The sequence below is a fragment of the Anoplopoma fimbria genome, chromosome 12, assembly GCF_027596085.1.
Source record: "Anoplopoma fimbria isolate UVic2021 breed Golden Eagle Sablefish chromosome 12, Afim_UVic_2022, whole genome shotgun sequence".
In the NCBI taxonomy this organism is placed as follows: Eukaryota; Metazoa; Chordata; class Actinopteri; order Perciformes; family Anoplopomatidae; genus Anoplopoma; species Anoplopoma fimbria.
The window spans coordinates 2,029,572-2,048,072 of record NC_072460.1 but is presented as its reverse complement, the minus strand read 5'-3'; the positions used below and the strand labels follow the sequence as shown (position 1 = coordinate 2,048,072).

The window sequence follows — 18,501 nt, the reverse complement described above, 5'->3', positions numbered from 1 at the left end:
AGTAAGAATCAAGTCAATACGCATCACACACAGTAGATATAAGCTCACACACACACACACACACACACACACACACACACACACACACACACACACACACACACACACACACACACACACACACACACACACACACACACACACACACACACACACACACACACACACACACACACACACACACACACACACACACACACAAACACCTCCTGGAGGCTCTCATCTCTCCCTGCTGTCACATCAGCAGCAGCTCTTGTGGCCCTTGAATTCCCTGGATCACACACACCCACACACACACCTACAGTATATGGCTTGGTACTATGGGGTGTGCCACTCCAGCGTGTAAAGCTGTTAAGCAGCAGCTGCTCCACTAGATGTTTGGTTCCCTTGTTGCTGAAATATTGATCAGTTCTCGGGCAAGGCAGCAGAGTCTGCGCCTCCACCGTCCCCATGTATAATTGAAGCGTATATCTCTTAGTGTAGCATGCCAGTTGGGAGGAGGAATTAAGCCCCGAGGAAAGCTGAAGGCCTGTCTGTGCTGCTGTAGCGGCTCCTTAGTCCATCAATCATATGGCTTTTCACACAAAAGGGTTTCATGGGCTCGCTACATTTACTGTGGGAAGCGCCATGCCTTGTAAAAAGAGAATGGAAGGCAGAACCTAACAAGACTCAATATAGGTTCAGGTTTTACTGCCGGCCATTTATCTGAGCTCAAAGTAGTTCAAAGGAGGACTCCTTTGGGCCATTTTGTACTAGTGAGCGTACAGGAGCAATATGTTAAAAGATGATCGGTATTATCTTCCTCATTGTGATCAAATCTAGTGAAAATCAACAATGTGTAACTTTGTGTCTGACTTTGATAAACTACAGTACCTGTGTTCATGGTAATTAAGAAACACGTTACCCAGCGCAACAGTATGTCTCACTGATGTGTTTTTTTATTACAACAATGGAGCTCTATGGCACGGAGAAATTAGCCATGTCACCGACTGGTAGAGCCTTTGCTGGCACCTCCGATGCCAACAGAAGAATCATTCCGCTGTAATCACTGTCAGGGCGGGCATATTTTGTCGGATGCTGTCGCTGACGACAACCCAGACAGATACTATGCATGAAAGTTTTCCTCCTCATTGGGACAGATGTGTGCTGGAGCGCTTCCTCAGGATCACAAACATAAACTAGAAAAGACAACGAAGAACAGCAGGTTTTGGGAAAAATTTTGTCATTGTGTTTTTTTCTATTTAATGGTCTGTCTATGAAGGAGGAGTGAAAGCCACCAACAAGCCGACAACAAGCCACTACGGCGGGGCGGCGGCAGAGAGAAACAGCGGGGGGGAACAGCATGTAGAGCCAGCATATGCTCACAGCTTAGTCAATGAATTAAGGATTTATTGCGACATTACCAGATTTGCTCGTCGGTGAGCTTTATTCTTTTCTTTTTCCTTTATAATTCTGAAGGTCTATGGTTTGATTTTTTTGGTTTAGGTGTAAGAATATGTCCTTCATTGAAGTTTTGTTGGTTTATTTTATTTATTTGTGAGACTTAGAGAATAGCTGCTTGCGCGCAATGCATCCTGGTACATGGAGGCACAGCCAGCGTCACTCAGCAGCAGGAGAGATCAGCCTTCTCGGTCTGGGTCTCACACACTGGGGAATATACTTCTTCAACCGTGATTGGACATCTACATAAAAAAGTGGCAAATTTTCCCTTTAAGACTTACATTGATAACAATTCTAGTTGTCCAGCTTATTTGTTCTTCATATTTATTAATTTATATTTCCCACAGTGGAGGTTATATTTACAATTTCCTGTAAAACATTTCTCCTGTACACACAAACAGCACTGACGGCTTCACAAACAAGTCATGAGAAGCTGAATAGTTGACTACACAAGTATGAAAAACACGTTATACCACAGAACATACAATTTTGTATGATTATGATGCTCAATGCGTCGCAGAACGCGCTGAGCATAAATGTACATCCTGATTAATATAAATATCACTCATGAAAGAGTTTACAAAACATTCTGCTTTCAAATATGATGGTGTACAGACAGCTGTCATAATTATAGCTTTGCACTCTCAAACAGCCAACATTATGAAACCAGGTGTGATGCATAAATGTCAAATTTAAACTAACCACATGCACAGAGAGGCGGAGCAGATGGTTGTCAATAATGTATCTCAGTGGTGTGGTGATGTGTGTTTATACCACGTCACCAACTTGACAGTCTCTTAAGCCTTTCAAAGAGCAGGAATTATCATTTTTCTTTTATCTAACCGCCTCAGTTAATGCAGTTATGTAAATGTGTAGCAACAGGTTGGAGAACCCATAAGCCATGCTTTTGAAATAAAAGGTGATAATTGCACCATTAGAGAAAACACCACCCACACAGTATACGGTAGAACATGCAAAGTGGTGTATATATACAACGGACCATATATTGTGCATGGGTACATTTCTGGTCACTAGACTGCAGAATACCTGACATCATCTACCATAATACATTATTCTTTCTGTGCAAATGAATATTAAGAGCACCTTGAGTTTGGATCAAGAAGGTCAAGACTGAGCGTTGATGCTAAAAGGCTCTGACCATCCATACAATTGTTTTCAGTTGACCTGACTAATGGCCCCTCTGCTCAGGTTGAGGTTTGGGTGATGGTGGAAATGACGTGATGTCATCAATCTCAATATATCGATAAGGATGATGAAAGTGTAGTGACAGGTACAGGGAGAGAGATGTCATCAAGTGCTGAAAATAGGTCGAATCAGGCCTGAGTGTGGGTACAGAGATGTTGTTCTTTTTTTCCTGACATGATTTCATACTGTAGCTATTCATTGTTTAATTGGATCACTGTTACGTTTCCATTGTTAAACAGTTAATTACTTCTGCTGGCAGTAGGGACGGGTACTGAAGGGTGGGCTAACTTGAACAAAGTGAATGAGAACAGAGCAAATGCTAAGCATGCATAGAATAATTATTTCACAAATTCTAACTGTTAATTGCTTTCAGTAAGTGTTCTATTATTCACAGAATTTTGATACATGTATGAAGCATGTATAAATTAGAAAAAGTGATACTCACAAGCAGTATCGATACTGGGATGAATAAAATATTTACTATGCCTATCCCTAAATGTTAAGAAAACTGAAGAGGCCCTGACATGGATACCGGCAGGAACATCATGCTATGCTGTCCATAATCTAGAGCAGTGTATGACCAACTTTTTTTTCTAGGGACCTTCTTTATTAAAAATGACAAACCATCTGGACGAAATTCCCAATAGGCCTTATCTATAAATCGTAAGGAGAAAAACATTTTTACTGCCATTTCTGCGGCACCTTATATTAGCTTCAATAGGTAAACCAGCCATTTTAAAAAGAGTGATTTTTTTTTTATGTATGTGTTATTGAAAACATATACACATGTTTAATACTTTATATATGAGACATGATATATTTCCTCTTATCACTTAAACATAGTGTACACTCTTATTAGATTCAACGTTATAAGTAGACTACAATCATCTGAACATTCAGGCGTCCTCGTGTGGCTTAAAGGTGTACTGCAGATATAAATGTTTAATAAAGACTATGGAAGAAATTCAGCAAATTTACCCTTAAGAATCTCCTGTGGGCCACTAGTGGGTCCCGATCCAGTATTTGGAATGACTGTTCTCGGAGAAAAACAGAGAATCATCATCGTTTTCAAACCAGCTAAACTAAACGGTACAGGCTGAATCAATGGGCCTGCTTGTAATCAGCCTGAAACATCTAAAAAGTTATCAACAGGGAGGAACATAATTCACACTCCAATAGTGTATATTGGAGTTGACATGAGATATGATATAGATATGAATCAAGTGTGCGATCAAACGAGATAGATCGCAAATGCTTATATACAAATATACCAAATATAGTCTAAAGAGAAGTTGTTCTTCAGCTGAGTAAGCTTTTCTGGAGTTAGTGCCTCTTTTTAGAAAGCAAGAAGAAAAACTTGGGGGGGTGGAGGCTTTAACTGTAACTTCTTTACAGCACTGACAGCTTTAACTTGGCAAATGTATTGTACGCTTTAAGGAGAAACTTGTGCTTTACAGGATGAGTGTGACAACTGCCACGTATTCATCACTTCGAGCTGAAGTTTGAACCATGCGGGATTTGCTTACTTTGAAACCAGCTTGCTCTTTGGAGAACAACTATTCAAGAAACAAAAGCGGAGGAATTGCATGACTGATGTTCAAATGTTTTCCCCATCGGTGGAGCACTGCCTTCTTCTGCTTGTCAGTGCTTTGAAGTCATGTAATAAGGCTGTGTGTGTGTGTGTGTGTCTGTGTGTGTGTGTGTGTGCGTGTTTGTGCATTTGGTGGTGAAGGGGTTTTGTTTTCATCACATTATGGGGACCAAGACGTGAGAGTGGGTTCTGTTGTAGGGCTCCTTTGGTTAGGGTTGGGGTGAGAGGGTTGTAGAAGGTCAGGTGTAGTGATGAGGTTAAGGTTAGGAAAAGGACAAAAGAAGAAGAGAAATAAAATATGCATGCATTTATGTGTCTGCGTGTGTGCGTTGCTTCCAGTTTATCTGTGCAGTGCTGCCTACGTCATACCAAACAGCATTTGGAGACCTAGAAAAACAGAGGTTGCACGGACATGAACAAAACTTGGCCTTTTCTCCGAAGCCCCGCTGTCGGCCTGATAATGTTGCACATATGAGAAGAAACCGCCGGCTCCCCGTGAAGGCAGGGAGTTCAAATGGAGTGATCACAGTGAGAGACAATGCAGAAAAGATGCACATTTCTCTCTCTGCCTCCTCCAGTCTATTAACTCCTCCGTCTGGGCTGCCCGTCTGTAGCACAACATTGCCCTCTACTGGCCACAGTTTTCACTACCTTTGACTGAGTACAGCGAGGAGAGCTACCTTGTAGGAAAAAACCCAGACAGTTAACAGTCTGAGTCGTGATGTGAGAAAATAAGCAACTAGTATTTAAGACGTACTTGACTTTGTACCATTTGTCTACAGATTGTAAATTGACTTAAAAGAGATATATTTTCTAAAAAGCACATACACAAAAGCCCATGACATGTCATTGCTTGACTTATGCATTGCTTCCTCAGTATCAGAATCCAATCAAAGGAAATGTACAACAACCTAAAATTCCAGTTGTGCATCCAAGCAAATAGACCTAAACTGAAGCCAAGGCCTGGGTATGATCGGTATGAATTTACAGGGCAGTACAAGTTAAATTCCATACATAAAAGCAGCTTTCACAAGATTTGTAAACCATGAAAGCATTTACCAAAAAAAAAAAAATCAAATGGTCCCAAAATGTGCACTTGGAGCGGCACAAAAAGCAACAGATGTTGTCATTGTCAAGACCTGTCTCGCCTCTGCTGGAGAAGAAAGAAATGCGGAGACGAAGGCAAGAAAACAGATGTAGCAAGAGCTGCCTCTTTCTCTCTTTAATCACTGCACATATTTCCTTTTCACTCAATAATAAAAGCAATCAATCATGGCTGACTGGGGGGAGGGAGGTGGAGGCCTTGCAATTTTGCACCGCGCTCCTGTAACTGAAGAGAGGATCCCCCCTCTGACATTATTTAGATATCAAACAGCAATTTGCCACTCATAAACACCAGCATGAATGCGAGTGCATCGGGCCAAATCCAATAAAAAAAGCTGGTGCAGCCCTTGCGGCGCGACACGGAGAAGGCCAGCCCCACTTTATCATCCTGATGGGATATGATGTGGTTTATATTATTACCCTGGATGGATAATGGGATTTGGACACTTATTGGGATACCAAGTGGGTTATTATACAAGCTATGAGTATTATGGCGGATCAACGCGAGGCCATACGCTGTGAGGGATTGTTCGATCGAAAGGACATCAAGCAGAGGGAAGGAGACAAAGCAGATGGTGGTAAAACTGGAAATCAGAATGTGCCATAGCTGTGACTTATTGCTGTCTTTGTGAAAAAAAAAAAAAAAAAAAGACTTCTCCAACACTCTGCGTTTGTCAGCCAGCTACATCTCACGGTTTTATTTCCATTAAAAAGAGTTTCTCGAAACACCTCGTACAACATCTCGTACAACATCTCGTACAACATCTCGTACAACATCTCGTACAACATCTCGTACAACATCTCCGCGCCGTAAGCAGATCAGGCACCTTCAACATCGGAGGCTACAGAGGAGCTCGGCGGCGCTCTGACGCGATCGTAAAACAGTGGGTGACTGGCCTCCAACCAGGATGTTCAGAGGCTCTTCAGATGTCTGATTGAGAGAGAACACAGACATCCAGCTGTTCCACAGATATCTGCTCAAAAATACACATAATGACTTAAAAGAGATGGTAAACACGGCGCTGGGAGACACACTTTGAAGGCATGAGAGTACATAGGGGTACATTTTGTTGTTCACAACTGAGGACCCTCTCACAAGAAACTCCTCTGGCTGGCACTGACTGCATCTTTCAGCTGGAGGATCGAGGTTCAAGCTACACGATGGCAGGGATGCCTCATCAGGTGTCTTGAGCAAGAAGATGCAAAATGCCTACCATCAGCAGTGAGGCTGTTTTGTATTTGAAGCTGGTTTCTGGCTTTTGGTTACCATAGAAAAGGGGTAAGATTACAGAGGAGACAAATATTTGCCACTGGAAGTTTTCCTCTCTCGAACTAAACGGCAGATCCCCAAAAATGCCTGGATGAACGATGAAGAAGGCAGGAAAAGTCTTGCTAGTTCCCTCATTCTTTCTCCCTTTCTACTATAAAATGATTGCTTTCAGTGTGCCAGTATAATAATATAACGAGTCACCACATGAGAGATTGCAGTTGCAAATGAATTATGACAAATAAAATGAGGAACGTTTCTCCCAAAAATAAGTCTGTTTCTCATGTTTTACTGACATTGAATGTCTCTCCTCCGTCGTGTGTTGAATCTTTCAGAACTCCCTGCTTTCATTCTCTAAATCTAAGAAGAACGTGCCTTAGCAACACATCCTTTTATTGGTTGTGAGGGCTACTAACTGGCCTTGTTTCCTGTTTCCTAAGGACCAAAACGTCTCTCAAAAAGGTGGTCATATATATATGCTGTATGGTCGTAGCAGCCCGGTGTCATTTTCAGGCGATTCAGTGAAGGCAAACACAGTGAACGGCCGTGCGTAACGGCCCTCACTCTAGCGCAGCACTTCTCAGGCGCTGTGGATTTATCAACATATGTGTCCTGCTGCCTTCAGATGCTGCAGGGATTTCCTGAACTGGAGCAGAAGCTTTTCATACATTATAAATCAGCTGTGGACAGCAGACACTGTAACCATTTGATTTTGATGCAAAGAAATAAGTAAAGGAAGATTATTCTTTGAAAGGAGTCAAATGTCAAAAGTAACTAATTACACTTCCTTTTCAAAACCGGCATTGAATGTACATCATGGATAAAAGCAAAACATTTTAAATATTCCATTACTTTACGTTACTGGATTTAAACTAACAGCAGTTAACAACTAAATATATATTTTTAATTTGCCTATAGAAGGATTCAAAAAGGCATGGACGTAGTAAATGCATCTAAATATCGAGTGTTGACATGTTTCTGTTCTTGCAGGTTCAACAATGGTCTCACTTTTTCTTTTTGAATACTTTGTCTTTCCCACAGGTTTTGGCATGATAGCTTAGACTAACCTGATGAAATACAAAATATTATAGAGTCAGTCCGACATAGCTTACATAAGGAATTTACGTGATAAAACAATATTTGACTACGAGAAAAATGCATCAGAGTTCTCAAAAGCCCATGGCGTTCTTGACCAACAGTGTTGCGCTGTGCATCTTTGACTTAAATCAAGGCATGAACACAAGTTTTAGTGTGGTGCCCAAGGGTTAGGGTAAGAAGAAAACAGCGTGGCCCTGACAGACCAGAGGGTGCCGTGCTAAACAAAAGAGATCCTTTCAACTTGAACGGACACCATGAAGATAATCTGATTCATGGCATATTTTATCTTCCCGTATATTTTGTCTTCCGTAGCTACGACATTCTCTTTAGCGTTTTCAACAAGCAATTGGAAATGTCATCATCAAAGCACACCTTTCAAAGACCACATCACACATTTTGACATCAAAAATGTGTTTCTTTGTTCCCTTTGTCTAATGATGATTACAGTGGAGAAATGAATCAGAGAACAATGATTGGGAAAAGTAGAGAAATGAAGTGGATCAAAGTGAGACTCAAAGCCCACATTTGACTGAAACCGCAGGCCATGTTCATCCACATTGACTCACAGAGCAAAGTACATCACATTTATAATTACAAGACAATACACCAGTAAGCCTTAAGTGTTGCTTGTTCAGAGCAGTTCAGCCACAGCAGAAATACTACTACAGTAAGTACTTGGAAAGATTTAACTCCAAACCACAAAGGATGAAATGCCTATTGACAGAAGTTTTTTGCTTTCAGTCATACAATCTGCATCCAAACACAAACATGGAGCTAAAAGTGACACTATGAGTTTGTATATAATGGGTTTGTCTTGTAAAATGAACAAATTGTAACATTAGGATGCTTGGATGCCCGCCTCAGTGTGTTGCAGAGTCACCTACACAGTGAAAGGCTCCACACAACTCAGTTGTGACGTTTTAATGTGATTGATTTTTGCAGTCAATCCAAATGTTTCATTTTGAATTCACTGGGCCGCTCACAGGTTTTATGTATCTGCTGCTAACAAACTGGCGCCGGTTCTTAGCGGGGCTGCTGGAACTGTCGATCGTGAAAGTTAAACCTATAATGGCGGCAACAGGGAGCTGAAAGGATTATCTGTTATTGTTCACTTTTGTGGATGAGCAGAGAACTACTTTGATGCATCTGTGAACACCTTGAAGGAGGCAGAAACACTGCTATGGAAACCACTAGATGTTGAATTCTTGCACCCGGTACATGCTGATTGCAAATCAATCAAATCTTTTTGCTCACATCTGGTCAGAAGGAGTGCGAAAACGGAGAGGGCTGAGTCGAAATAGCAAAATACACCAAAGCCTCCGCAGAGTGAGTCTGCCAGGATTTCACAATTGAAAGGTGGGAACAAGATGCTTTCATGGTTTTACCGGGTCACTCCGAAATAAATCACAGATATGCAAAGCACACGGACTTCCTCAATATCACTAAGCTTGTACAGGTGAACAAGGACATGTTAGTGACTCCTCTAGCCCTACACAGCCTTGGTCCAGTCACACAAGTGTTTCATCTATTGTAGCTGCCTGTAGTTGATTAGAGGTTAATACAATTGTGTGTTACCTGTTTCGGTGAGATCTGCAGCCAGATTCCTAGCTCAGAGTCCACCTTTATTAAACTATGACCGGGTGGATTGACTGGGTCGACCCATAGAAGCACCCATGCACTGTGTTTGGAAATGGAGACATATTCTTTTGCTTGTGTTTCATCACTTTTTGTAGTACATTATCACACTGATACAGTGTTTACAGCTAATGATATCTGATACATTTTTATCTATTACTCTCACCCTCTTTCTGTGTGGCCGTCTTGAGACTGTTCTCTGGTAGAGTTGCACTTGTTAGGGTGAAGTTCGGTGACTTCATTTAATTTCTAATCAGTGAGTAGGACTGCTTTATCGCAATATTGAATTCATGTATGATGTGTGCATCAATGTGATGAATTAATTTTCATCTCAATCTTATTAAACCACACACAGAGATGAGTTTTGGGGAATTCAACTCAAAATAAATAATACTTATGGATAATATATTTCTGAACTTTAGCTTTGTTAAACTTTGTTATTGTTGCTTATTTAGTCAAGACTATTGAATGAAATAGAGAAATACTTAATATTTGAAATCAAGGTTTCAGAGGATTTAGGGACAGTTTACCTTCTTACATTTGGCACAGTCAATGTGTGATTTAGAAAAAATACAAATATATGAAACCTTTTAACCCTGCAACAATAACTGAACACTTTGTATTTGTAGCGACTGAATGATGACTAATTGATCTGCTTTTCATTGGGACTGTATTGTAATCCATCATTTTGTTTTGAAAAATCCTCCGTTAAAACTCTCATAAAGTTGTTGCTCTTCCTCAACTTGCAGGGTGAGAAAAAAGAAAATGATAAGATGGGACTTGTTCAATGCAACTGGAATCAAAAATGTTTGGCAATCAGGGCACTTAGTAACTCGCTGAGTTCAGACTGACAACATTCTCAAGAGCGCAGAAGAAAACAGTCCAATCATCGGTGCTAATTGAAGGACTTGAGTGGGGGAGATGGTTTAAATTAAATAATGTCTGTGCTAAATACATTTAATTTACGCTTGAATGGGCATTGATTTCACTTTATAACCATCAATCCACTGCTAATCAAAAACAACATGAGAGAATTTGAAATCGGGCCTACAAACCTAACACCCAGTACATCTCAGCTGGGTGCCATCTGCAGTTTTCTGGACTTATGTCTATGTGATAGTAAAGATACCTCGTTGAGGGAGATCTTGTTGTTTTTCATCCTCTGGGGTGGACTCTTCCATGTTCTCCCAAAGAAGTGCTGATGGTTTCTATCAAACAGGGTCACTCGCAGCTGGTAGGTCACATCCTGCTCCCCGCCTGACGTCTCCTGGGACTAAAAAAGGGGAAAACACCAACATTAGAAAAGTCACAGAAGATTAAAACTTTAAATCTAATAAAACTTCTCAGCAAACATCCACGAGTGAGTTTCACTTGGGAACTTTATAGAAGATCCAAATGCTAAATGCTGCATGCATGTAATAAGATAGGGGCGGCTGTGGCGTAGTGGAGAGCAAGGTAGTTCTCCAATCAGAGGGTCGGTGGTTTGATACCCGGCTTCGGCAGTCGATGTAACCCCAAGTTGCTCCTGAAGGCCATCGGTGTGGACTGGATGATGAATGTTAGTTAGAGTCTGATGGTGGCACCTTGATGGTAGCCTGTCATCAGTGTGTGAATGGGTGAATGATATGTAACATACTACTGACTGTAAGTCGCTTTGGATAAAAGCGTCTGCTAAATGACTGTAATGTAATGTAATGTAATCCTTTATTAGTCCTGCAGCGGGGAAATGTACAGGATTACAGCAGCAGAGAGGACAGTGCAAACAAGAGACATAGTAAAAAAATAAGTAATTATAAATAAGCAAATGAGCAATAAAAAAAATATAACATGCATTCCTCATTTACCACTATAGGCAATGCCTTGCTGCAGAGGTGTGTGTTGGGATATATAATTGGCCTATATAGGAGCCTATATCACATCTTGGCTGCATAATGAAGTGTATTTAAATATAAACTACACATGCACTTATGCATATTTTAAGTGCATTCAACCACCACCTTCTTTCTGCCCCCAGTAGAGCTGTTTGTAACTCTCCACCCTGCACCAGGCACCGTTCACTGTGGGCATTCACCTGCGGGAGGTGGGGTGCAGAGAGCCGGCTGAGGCCGAGCTGGAGGCCGAGCTGCTGGGTGCTGAGCCGGGTCTCCAGAGCCAGGCGAGCTGTGTGTCTGGCCGGAGGAACCACGCTGCTCCTCTCAAACACCTCCCTCCAGCCTGCCGCCATGCTGGGCGTGTCTCCTGTTCTCACCATGCCCTGCAGTCAACAACACAGAGTGAAAGTCCTGATAAACAGCGTTAAACAGAGGTGTTACTGCGGATGTTCTGACAGATTTTCAAACACATGGCCGCCATTTTGAAATCGGACTCTACCATTCAGTGGGCGGGGGGGGTGCGAGGAGTAAATCAGTGGTTTCACCCGTATATTCACCATTAAAAAATACAATAAAAACAGTATATATCAAACATACGACGTTTACTTCTGCATCGAGGCATTTAAACCCGAAATTGAACATCAAAACACTATTTTAATATCTTCTTTTTAAACATCTAAACCTCTCATTTGGTATGTCCCGTCGGGTTGCATCGGTTGCTATGGTAACGTTCACTCTGCCATGCTGGTCTCCAGTTTCCAGTCTTGCTGCAAATGCTGCAGATTAAACACATTATCCACTGTGATTGTAGCATTATATATATATAAAGTAATGTTAGTGCAAATCATAATAACATAAATATATCATTATCTTAAAGATGCATTAACATTATTCCTCTTTGTTGAAGGGGAATATGATTTATTCCATGTCTGGCCTGAGCTTTATGACATAAATATCAGATGCAAGGCATTATGATGCTCAATCTACTGTAGGTGCATGCTCAAAATACACATTACAGATGATTAATGAGAAGCCCTCCAGACAGTCAAGAGGTTTAGTATAAAAAAGGATGAGTTTATGAGTAAGAAGGACAGATTTCTGCTTTAAATTAGACCACTATCAGCCTATATGAGTGCAAGAATTTGAGAGCAGAGGTGGAAAAGTACAGAGACCATAAAATATCATAAGATTAGTTATCCTTTATTTCGTATAGCCACAAGCTCCCCTATGAAGTTACCTTACTGTTAGTGCCATTACTAGTGGAGTGGAGTCAAAGGTACAAATTAAAGGTGGAGAATGCAAACATCTGACATTTTTATTATTATTATATTCCTTTATTGATCCCCATGGGGGAAATTCAAGTGTTGCAGCAGCTCAACTACACAGACACAGACAATAAATACACATACTATACAACTACACAGACAAACTATACAACTACACAGACAATAAATACACATACTATACAACTACACAGACAATAAAACATACTATACAACTACACAGACAATAAATACACACACTATACAACTACACAGACAATAAATACACATACTATACAACTACACAGACAATAAATACACATACTATACAACTACACAGACAATAAATACACATACTATACAACTACACAGACAATAAATACACATACTATACAACTACACAGACAATAAATACACATACTATACAACTACACAGACAATAAATACACATACTATACAACTACACAGACAATAAATACACATACTATACAACTACACACACAGACAATAAATACACATACTATACAACTACACAGACAATAAATACACATACTATACAACTACACAGACAATAAATACACATACTATACAACTACACAGACAATAAATACACATACTATACAACTACACAGACAATAAATACACATACTATACAACTACACAGACAATAAATACACATACTATACAACTACACAGACAATAAATACACATACTATACAACTACACAGACAATAAATACACATACTATACAACTACACAGACAATAAATACACATACTATACAACTACACAGACAATAAATACACATACTATACAACTACACAGACAATAAATACACATACTATACAACTACACAGACAATAAATACACATACTATACAACTACACAGACAATAAATACACATACTATACAACTACACAGACAATAAATACACATACTATACAACTACACAGACAATAAATACACATACTATACAACTACACAGACAATAAATACACATACTATACAACTACACAGACAATAAATACACATACTATACAACTACAATAAATACACATACTATACAACTACACAGACAATAAATACACATACTATACAACTACACAGACAATAAATACACATACTATACAACTACACAGACAATAAATACAACTATACAACTACAGACAATAAATACACATACTATACAACTACACAGACAATAAATACACATACTATACAACTACACAGACAATAAATACACATACTATACAACTACACAGACAATAAATACACATACTATACAACAAAATAAAGTAAGATTGTGACACTTTGAATGTAAACATCAAGCACTTTGCCTCCCCGTGTGTTCTGTCTTGCATGCAACAACCTAAAATGTTACTGCATTTAATGTGGTATTGCATTAAATTGCAATACAAATACACTGTGCAATTATAGTTATAATAGTTTTATGTCTGTATGTATAATGTTTCAGTTATTGTGGATTCTTTACTGTTTTTATTGCTTATTTATAATACTTGTTTTTTTATATCTTGTTTTTCTTTCACTATGTCTCTTGTTTGCACTATAACCTCTGCTGCTGTAATCCTGTAAATGTCCCCGCTGCGTGACTAATAAAGGATTATCTTATCTTATTGTATCTTATCTTATCTTAAGGGGATTTCAAGATCATTGTACTTTGATTAGTGCCATATCCTGACACTCTTTTCCTCTAATTTTCTTTAACATAAAATTCTAGCTTCCCATTGGCCAGTTACAACATCAAAATGCTGCACGTGCATGAGTGCATAATAATAATAATAATAATAATAATAATAATAATAATAATAATAATAATAATAATAATAATATTATACAAATAATGAATAAATAGTATACAATATATCGGTGTAATAGAATGACCCTAAGCGGGGTCATGAAGTCTTGCCTTGTCTGAGTTGCCTTATTTAAGATTTTATTAATTTTGTAGATAATAATGCATTTTTGCTTTTTTTGAATGCAGGACTTTTAGAGACATCTTTAAATGATGTGGCTGATCTTATTAATAAATATATGAATATATAAATATATCTGTACACCAAACAAGGTGTGTCCTAACAAGGAAGGACACAGCAGAGCATCATGAGCAGCAGAGGGCAGCAGCGAGCCTCTCTGAGGGCCGACATCCTGCAGAGACAGGAGGAGGAAGCGCTGGTTACAAAGTAACAACTGTGCAATGTTTGGGCTCTTCAGCAAAAACAAGCCTGTGAAGATCAGGAGCTGCAAAGACAACAGGAAGTATGGCGTTGCTGCAAAAGACATGAAGGAGTTGCTGAGAAAGGGCTGCAAGGTGTTCCAGGTGAGATCTTTGTTTTATTCAGCCTCCAGTTCCGCCTTCTCTTCAGAGATACAGGTCAACCCTTTATGTGAACTCAGTAGACATGATGTTAGGTGTCCTGGGTCATCTTCACCTTGAAGATATGGGAAATCTGCAAACTGTGGGAGAAAAACATGCCTCATGTTCAGACAACTTGGATCCACGTCACAGTTATCTGCATATGAGATAAGACACAACTTTATTTATACTTTACAGAAGCACATGGAGAGGAACGGGAGGGTCACATGTACAGATCATTACACTAGACCAGGGTGCCACATTTAAGTGCAGAAACAAGAGATTGTATAGTAGAGGTCATATAAAACATGTTCCTTTCAAGTGAAATGTTACAAGTGTGTTTCAGAGATAGTAACCAAAAGAGTTCATCTTCATCCACAGGAGGGCAGATAAGCAGACAGGAGTCCTGCCCTCCAGCACAAGATACACAGATAGATGTGTCCATGTAATCTGAGCAGACTGTGTCACAGACGGCTCTGTGATGCAAGGGAACGTTCAGTCTGAAGAGAAACACAGGAACTACAAAGATAAACGACGCACATCATCGTACTCTGTACATCACGGCTCGCTTCCTCACATTGTCTGCACATTCTGTGAAAAGAACATCTTTCATGAGGATACAGCTGGCTATCACAGGCCTCCCCCACGTCTGTGTCCCTATCACAGTGTTTGCAGTGGTCATAGTGTGAGACAAGAATGTGTGATGCTTTGTCCTCAAAATCAGTTAGAAGAAATTCCCTTTAAAAATAACAGTTAGTGTAAAATGATAAAATAACCCTTCCGGGAGAAAAGCGTAAAAATATCTTAATGTGGTCCTCAGTTTCACTTGGATTTAAATATCTTGTCTTATTATTATGACAGCTGAATACATGTCTGTCATTCCCAGTTGCCATTGTCTGGTGCACACGTCTGTTTGTCTTCGGATGGGACAGAAGTTACGGAGGAATTCTTCCAAACTCTGCCGGACAACACTGAGCTGGTGCTTCTCTGCAGAGATCAGACATGGGGTGGAGGTAGGAAGGAGAATCATCCACAGACACCACGAACAACAAATCAAGACAAATGCGTCAACTCTAAACGTGTGTTTGTGACGGTAAGTTTAGAAGTGGGCTGATGTCTGACACCTATAACCTCTGTGCTTCCAACTCCAGTTGTGTGCGACATCGGTCAGTTACTGAGCACCGACCGGCACGCCGACGGCCTCATTGAAGCGGCGAAAGGGCTCCTCTCTGATGAGCAGTCTCCCAAAAGGCGTAAAATCCTGACTGACCTGCTGCACAACCTGGACGACAGATCTGAGCTGGAGAAAAGAGAGGAGGATGAAGAGTGGTTCAAAGGTACAGAGTCCAAAACTTTACATGTTCTGCCTTACCGCAGCAAGGCTCTTAAAGATACACAGTTTGTTTAACCGGCATTTTCCACTGAGACATGTGGTGGTGTTTGGTTCAGACATCGGAAAAGGCTTTTTCTGTGTCTAACAGTTTTTGCAGCTCTGAAGGTCTTCATGCTTCAAAATATTTTTCAATATCTGTACAATATGAAAGCTGCCATTGCAACAAATTTAGCTAAATGTTCCACTAAACGCTTGATGTGACTCCAATTTCATCTGCATTAGAGTTTGTCGTTAAGTGGGGTTTCATTTCAGGCGTTGATACCCGATTCAAGACTAAATCCGCCTACATGAAGTACAACTGTGAGAGCAGGATACGAGGCTACGTGAAGGAGGTAAAGCTCCTTATTCTGTCAATGAATCTGAAGGGCGACTGGCATAATATCTATAAGTTTGGCTCCATGTCTCTTTTCTCAGGTGGATGCGGCCGCTAAAACCATACCGAAGGCCAAAGTCAGGGAAGAGTTTCTGAAAACATCCAAATGCCTGGCAGGAATGCTGAAGGCGGCAAAGCACAACGGCTGCTACTTTGACAGGACTGAGAAGGAAGCAGATCGCCTCTGTACTCAGGCCGGGTGGTTCACCTGCCAGGTATTATAACAGAGACTCACCTCACCATTTGATGCATTTCTATAAATTCAGATGACCCTTACAGAACACTTTTGAAAGAACTGGACCTGCTTTTGAGCGTGTTGTTTACACTCTTCTTCTTCTTCTTCTGCTGCTGCCTCCTCAGGGTTCATTTGAGCAGGAAGTGTGCCAGTCCCTCCACTCCATCAACCCCTACGGCAGCCGAGAGAGCAGGATCGTCTTCAGCACGTGGAATCTGGACCACAGGTCGGACTCATTTTACTGTCACAAAGGGCAAACCGAGCCTAGCTATAGGCTTAGTATTGCTGGCATGTTTAAAAAAACATTCATTCATACATTGCATTTAGCATAGAAATGTCTTACACTCAGGATACGACCTCTGTCCTCTATGTGATGGATCTGCATCACATACAGGACAGCTAACAGTGACATGTTAAAACAAGAAACTTGCTGATTGAAGAAGAAATTTCAAACATTTCTTCTTTTTCTGTCGTTTTTCTTCCAGGATTGAGAAGAAGAGGGCGATCATTCCCGCTCTGCTGGAAGCTCTGCAGGATCACAAGAGCACCGACGTCAACCTGAGCTACTTCTACCGCCTGCTGTTCACCAGGGAGAACCTGAAGCTGGTCCACATCGTGTGCCACAAGAAAGGAGCTCACAACCTGCTGTGTGACGCCGAAGAGATCTTTAACACGGGCAAAGCCAAACAGAAGGCCAAAGGAAGGAAGAGGCGCTTGGTGTGAATATTTGTGACTCTTGCTTTTATGAAAAACACTGTTTTTTTTTATTTGTATTAACTGTGACAAGTGCTACACTGATAAATGATGTGAATAATTATCTCAGAGGCTGCCTGTAGGAAGATCAGATCAGCAATGTGAACTTTGATTTGATTTTATTATTCTTTTTTTTTTTAAAACATATTCTGCTTTGTGAACCAGTGAAGCCTTTAGGAGCATTAAAACAGACAGTGCTTTGTAAGACAGACAAAAGTACACTTGAACAAACCAGGTAATTATGAAAAACATTTATTTTTGTCTTTGTTGGCACAGTGATGGAAAAATGCATGAATTGATGACAATGCGGCGTTCACTCAGTCAGAAAGTTGCATAGGAGTGAACAGCACTAGTGCAATTACCTCAAAGTTAGATGACTAGATAACAAGTCAGGTTTAAGTCATCACTTCACTGAAACGCCTGTCAGAAACTTCAATGTCTTAAGTCTATGTTTTCTTTCTTATAATAAAACATTTTCTGATAGAATTTTGTCATGTTTGCAAATTTGAACCCAACAATGGACTCATCAGGGAAACTTAAAAGCTGCATTGATATATTTGTATATATATATATGTGTTATGTTACAGATGTGTTGTACAGCATGTTAAGCACCTGCCAAAAAATAAGCGGATGAATGTTAGACACTTGGTGAACAATGACATTCCTCTTAAACACCTAATTTGATATAAAATCTCTCAATATTGAACTGCTTTTTGGCCTTCTGTTCTCTCCTTCCTCGCCACATATACACAACTTGTAATTTGGAGATTTCTTCCCCCTCTCAAATCTTGTCGTTTTCATCCGTTGTCTCAAGGCTAATCTCAAACTGCAAACTTGCACTCAAAGTATGAAGCAGTGTGTTATGTAGTCCGTTTATCTAAATAAAGTGCTGCCAACAGC

The 18,501-nt window shown here is 40.2% G+C and overlaps 2 protein-coding genes across 2 annotated transcripts in view; one reads left to right on the top strand and one right to left on the bottom strand.

Moving 5' to 3' along the window:
• Positions 1–11,626, bottom strand: part of nphp4 (nephronophthisis 4) — a 157,252-nt gene extending 145,626 nt beyond the window's left edge. Inside the window, exons 1-2 of the mRNA XM_054608940.1 lie at positions 11,413–11,626; positions 10,471–10,614 (exon numbers count right to left, since the gene is read on the bottom strand). Of these exons, the coding sequence (XP_054464915.1) occupies positions 10,471–10,614; positions 11,413–11,592 (324 nt within the window). The 5' untranslated portion in view covers positions 11,593–11,626. The remainder of the gene's footprint in view (positions 1–10,470; positions 10,615–11,412) is intronic.
• A 2,994-nt stretch (positions 11,627–14,620) lies between these two features.
• On the top strand, positions 14,621–17,986 carry dffb (DNA fragmentation factor, beta polypeptide (caspase-activated DNase)). Its single transcript, XM_054608672.1, has 7 exons — positions 14,621–14,811; positions 15,734–15,860; positions 15,999–16,184; positions 16,493–16,572; positions 16,655–16,828; positions 16,974–17,074; positions 17,334–17,986. Exons 1-7 carry the CDS (start codon positions 14,689–14,691, stop codon positions 17,569–17,571), a joined length of 1,029 nt encoding a protein of 342 aa, XP_054464647.1. The 5' UTR covers positions 14,621–14,688; the 3' UTR covers positions 17,572–17,986.
• The last annotated feature ends 515 nt before the right edge of the window (positions 17,987–18,501 follow it).

Bases quoted from the DNA above. Each gene is read 5' to 3' on its own strand.
- dffb (XM_054608672.1), top strand. From the start codon at position 14,689: ATGTTTGGGCTCTTCAGCAAAAACAAGCCTGTGAAGATCAGGAGCTGC. The intron at 15,861-15,998 runs GTAGGAAGGAGA...TTCCAACTCCAG, and splicing joins AGATCAGACATGGGGTGGAG to TTGTGTGCGACATCGGTCAG. The intron at 17,075-17,333 runs GTCGGACTCATT...TTTTTCTTCCAG, and splicing joins ACGTGGAATCTGGACCACAG to GATTGAGAAGAAGAGGGCGA.